Source organism: Muntiacus reevesi, chromosome 2 (genome assembly GCF_963930625.1).
Source record: "Muntiacus reevesi chromosome 2, mMunRee1.1, whole genome shotgun sequence".
Classification (NCBI taxonomy): domain Eukaryota; kingdom Metazoa; phylum Chordata; class Mammalia; order Artiodactyla; family Cervidae; genus Muntiacus; species Muntiacus reevesi.
In genome coordinates, this window is record NC_089250.1 from 265833311 (window position 1) to 265837870 (window position 4560).

Consider the following 4560-nt stretch of genomic DNA (forward strand, 5'->3'; position numbering starts at 1 on the left):
GCACTGGCACCCCCGCAGTCACCACGTTTATTGGATTCATATTTTGACGGGGGGTGGGGGTTAAACTGTCGGGAGGGTTCAGAGCAGGACGCAGAAGAGGCGCTTGTCTCGGAAGGGGTTCTCTGCGGCGGGTACCGGCGTCACCAGCGGGTCATCTTTCGCGTGAGTCTCGCAGAAGGCCAGGAGCTCGGCCGCTGCCTGCGACACCTGCGGGCACCCAGGGGGAGATGTACACGCCCCGCCCCGCCCCTGCCTGGGCCCCGCCCCGCCCCTGCCTGGGCCCCGCCCCGCCCCTGCCTGGGCCCCGCCCCTGCCTGGGTCCCGCCCCTTCCTGGGCCCCTCCTCTAGTCAGGCCCGCCCCTGGTCAGGCCCCGCCCCCTGCCCGGGCCCCTCCCACGGCCAGGCCCCGACCTTAGGCCCCGCCCCATGTCTGGCCCCCGCCCCTTCTCGGTCCAGCCCCTCCCCCCACCCTCCCAACCCCCCTCCTTGGAGTCCAGTCTGGTTCCGAAGGGGATCTTTCCACCCGGACTCCCGGCTCCACTCCCAACTCTGACCAGTCCAGACTCCAGCCCCGGAGCCCGCGGCCTTCCTCCCCACCCCGACCCAGCACCTTCATGCGGTCGATGTTCACCTCCAGCTTCAGCTGTTCCACGGTCTTCCGGGCCTCCGCGATCTTGGCCATGTTGTTGGACATGGCTGCGGCGGGAAAAGGTTAAAAGCCCGTGGGAGTGGAGGGGAAGGAGTAGGCTAGGGCAAAGCTGGGTCCCCAGATAGGGTTGGTGGTGGTGGTGGAACCCAGTTAACAAGGGCGTGCGTGGAAGGGCTCACCGATGCGGTGTCCAGAGTGGAGGAAGAGACAGAAAAACAGAAGAAAAGGGGAGAGATGGAGATCTGCGTAGATGGGGAACCAAGAAGCCGGCCGAAAGAGGGACCAATGAACAGGGCCAAGAGGGCCAAGAGAAGGCTTGGAGGGGTGCACAGATGGGGTACCTAGAGGCAGGTGACGGAGGGAACAGAGAAGAGAGGGAAGGCAGGGGGGGAGCACAGATGGGAGGCCGAGAATCAGGTGGAGGGAGAGACAGAAGGACAGGAACACAGGTGTTGGATCCAGAGATCCAGGTGTCCTCACCTCCTGGGGAGAGCACATGAGCCAGAAGGGGGCCCTCCCCAGGCCAATTAGCGCTGGCTCCAGGGAGAAGAAGGAATTAAGATCACGGCGGGAGGGGAGCAGAGGGGGCCTCATTAGGGCCTTGGCAGCAGCTGCCCCCTCCGCCCCCCTCGGGGAGCCCCCCATCCCAGCCCTGGCCACCTCAAAGGCTCCTCTGCTCATTAGCAGCCAGAGAAAGGGCTGGAGAGGGGGGCAACCCAGCCAGGACTGGGAGAGGGACAGGGAGGATGGCGACAGGGACAAACCGAGGGGACAAACTGAGAGAGACGGGGAGGGGGAGGGGGGAATAAAGAGACTGAGGGAGAGAAAGATGGAGAGATGGGTGGGAGGGATGGAGCGATGGAGAGAGAAGAGACAGAGGGAGGGAGGGAGACAGGGGTGTGAGGAAAGAGAGTGATACAGGGAGAGAAGCACAGAGCTGACGAAAGGACAGAGGGAGGAAAGAGAAGGGGCGATGGAAGGCTTGGGGAGAGATGGAGTGACGGAGGTGGGAGAGAACAGAAAGAGGGGCACATAGAGCGCTAGGGGAGGGACAGTGATAGAGGGGAGAGAGGCGAGAAAGGGCAGGGTAGACAGAAGGAAGTGGAGGTGCAGGAGGGGACACACGGAGAGACAGAGGGGAAGACAGGCTGATGGAGATGAGCAAGGATAAAGTCATTCATTCACTCACGCATTCATTCATTCCCAGGCAGAGGGACCAGCTGTCGGGGTTCAGGACCACAGCACCCTACCTGTTGCTGCTCAGGTCTGGGAAGGCAGGCGGGTGGCAGAGACACAGCGTCTGGGTCCCCCCTCCCAGTTCTGCCCCGCCCCCTCTCCTGGGGCACAGCCCCTGAGGACCCGCCTCCTCCTGCCACCAGCATCCCCATCACCCTTGCATCTTTCCTCTCTGGGTCCTCTCATTACGTCTGTCCATCTCTCTCTTTGTCTTTGTGTGTCTATGTCTCTCTCCCTTCCTCTCTCTCTGTCTGTCTCCCTTCTCAATCTCTGTCTCTATCTCTGTCACACTCACACACTCACACACACACACACACACTCTCACAGGTAAAGAGTCTCTTAGGATGAGTCCCCCTGCTCTGCCGCATTCATCCCACAGTCATCCAAATCTCTCCTGTGGGTCCCACACAGCCTCACACTCCATTACATACTCTCTGCCACCCTGTCCCACCCACAGCCTCCGTGTCACCCCATCCCAGATGATCCCCTCTCAGCACACAGAATCATACCCACAGTCCCTCGCAGAGATGCACAACTCCTCGCTGTGTACAGTCTCCTGAACCACCCTAACCTTCCGCAGGGCCACAGTCACTCGACTTCTCGAAATGTCACACAGTCCCTCAATCTGAGAGGCCCACCAGTGACATTTTACACAACCACAGTCAAAGGGACGACCTCTGAGCCTCCAGTGTATACACACACACAGTTCCACACAGGATCACACACAACCTCTCAAGATGTCTTGCTGAGCCTCACACAGTCTGTATCACACACAGGTGCTGCCTTCACACCGCAGCCTCCCAATGTCACAACTTACACCCATGAGGTTTCTCTTGCACGCTCATCTGAGCACCCTGGACAGTTGCACACCCTCTAATGCACTGACATGACACTCTGCCAGTCTCTCAGGGTCCCACACGATCTGTGTTACACACAGTCACACCCGGCATCTCACACGTCATCATTGTGGCTGACACATCTTTGTCGCACACTCACAAGGTCACTCACACTCAGCTTCCCTCCCCACAGGTCTCTCACACTGCTTCTCACACCATTACTTGGTGGGTCATTCTCATTCATTCTTGCCCTCTCTCACACACTATCTCCCCGTGGACACACACAACTCTCCCATCCTTGCCATATTGCACACTATCACACATGACCTCTTGCTCACACATGGTCTCTCGATGTCACAGTCCCCCAAATAGTGTCTCAGGGACACCCAAACTCATGATGTCACATCCAGTCACCGATATGTCACATACATGGTCACACACAATGTCTCGGTGTAACATGACTGAAGAACTGACTCATTTGAAGACTCTGATGCTGGGAAAGACTGAAGGCAGGAGGAGAAGGGGACGACAGAGGATGAGGTGGTTGGATGGCATCACCGACTCAATGGACATGAGTTTGAATAAACTCCGGGAGTTGGCGATGGACAGGAAGGCCTGGCGTGCTGCAGTCCATGGGGAGCGCAAAGAGTCGGACACTACTGGGCGACTGAACTGAACTGAACTGAACACGATTTCACACAGTCACGCCCAGTTTATGGTTGTCACAGAAAATCTCACAAGGTCACACAGCTACTTACAACCTCTGGACGTCACGCGCGATCTCAAAGTAGTACACATTCACAGCGAGTGTCACCCACGGACGCCCACAGTGTCCTGCCCTGAACACACCCCTAAGGGCGCGGCACACTCAGCCCGCAGTCGTCTCCTGACAGCTCCCTGCCGGCCACACGGGGGCGCCCGCGGCCCGCCGAGCCGCCCACCCCGCCGGCGCCAAAGCCGTAGGAGGTGGAAACCCGGAGGGCAAAGCGCCCCCGCCGGCCGGCTGGGAATTAGAGGTGGGAGAGACACAGGAAGGTGAAGGGAGCTAGAGAAAGCTCACTGAAGATGGACTGGGACACAGAAATTCAGAGAGAGGGGAGAGAGGTGCCAGGAGAGACAGAGGCAGAGATAGGGACACAGAGACGGAAATTTGGAGAGGAGAGAGACAGAGACATGCAGGGGGTTGCAGAGATTGAGACGTGCAGGGTAGAGAGACACACAGACAGAAAAGTAGAGTCAGAAGCTGTGACTGAGAAATACGGACACCGATACACAGACAGAACGCGGTAGAGAGACAGACACGACCGACCGCGCCCTCCGCAGGGGACCAGAAGGCAGAGGCGCGTCGGGGAGGCAAGACCTCAGGGCCGCCGAAGGGGCGTGGTGGTTCGGGGCGGGGCTCGGAAGGGGCGTGTTCGGGGCGGGTATTTGGGGGCGTGTCCAGGGTGTGGTTTGCCGCGAGGGGCGGATCTTGGGGCCAGCTCCCGACCTCGCCTCCCTAGCTGGCTGCCGAAGGGGAGGAGGCCGAACCCCGGGAAGACGTGGAGGTCGGGGAGAGAAGCGTCTTTACTGCAGTCTTTCCATCCCAGTTCGGTTTTTACCGCCTGAACAGGGAAGCGAGACCGGCCGGCAGGGGATACGGGCCTGGGTCCCCAATTTGATAGGGGGATATCGGACCCTGGCTCCCCAACACCCTATCGCGCGGGAGCAACAGGGCCGGGTTGGGGGGAGGGGAACTAGGCTCACATCTGGAAAGCATCAGGCGCGCCGGACGTGCCAGGGCCCCGGGCCCGGCTGCGGAAGAGCGGAGGGGAGTTAGGGCGCCCCCGTCCCCCTCCC

The 4560-nt window shown here is 60.1% G+C and overlaps 1 protein-coding gene across 2 annotated transcripts; it reads right to left on the reverse strand.

The window, feature by feature from the left end:
* On the reverse strand, positions 1–4560 carry GNG8 (G protein subunit gamma 8). Of its 2 annotated transcripts, none has more exons than XM_065920661.1 (3): positions 4468–4560; positions 611–696; positions 1–207 (listed from the first exon to the last, which is right to left on the reverse strand). In XM_065920661.1, exons 1-3 carry the CDS (start codon positions 4478–4480, stop codon positions 79–81), a joined length of 228 nt encoding a protein of 75 aa, XP_065776733.1. In that variant the 5' UTR covers positions 4481–4560; the 3' UTR covers positions 1–78. The 2 variants fall into 2 exon arrangements, with proteins under 2 accessions (XP_065776733.1, XP_065776732.1); XM_065920660.1 differs by lacking the exon at positions 4468–4560 and adding an exon at positions 3480–4041.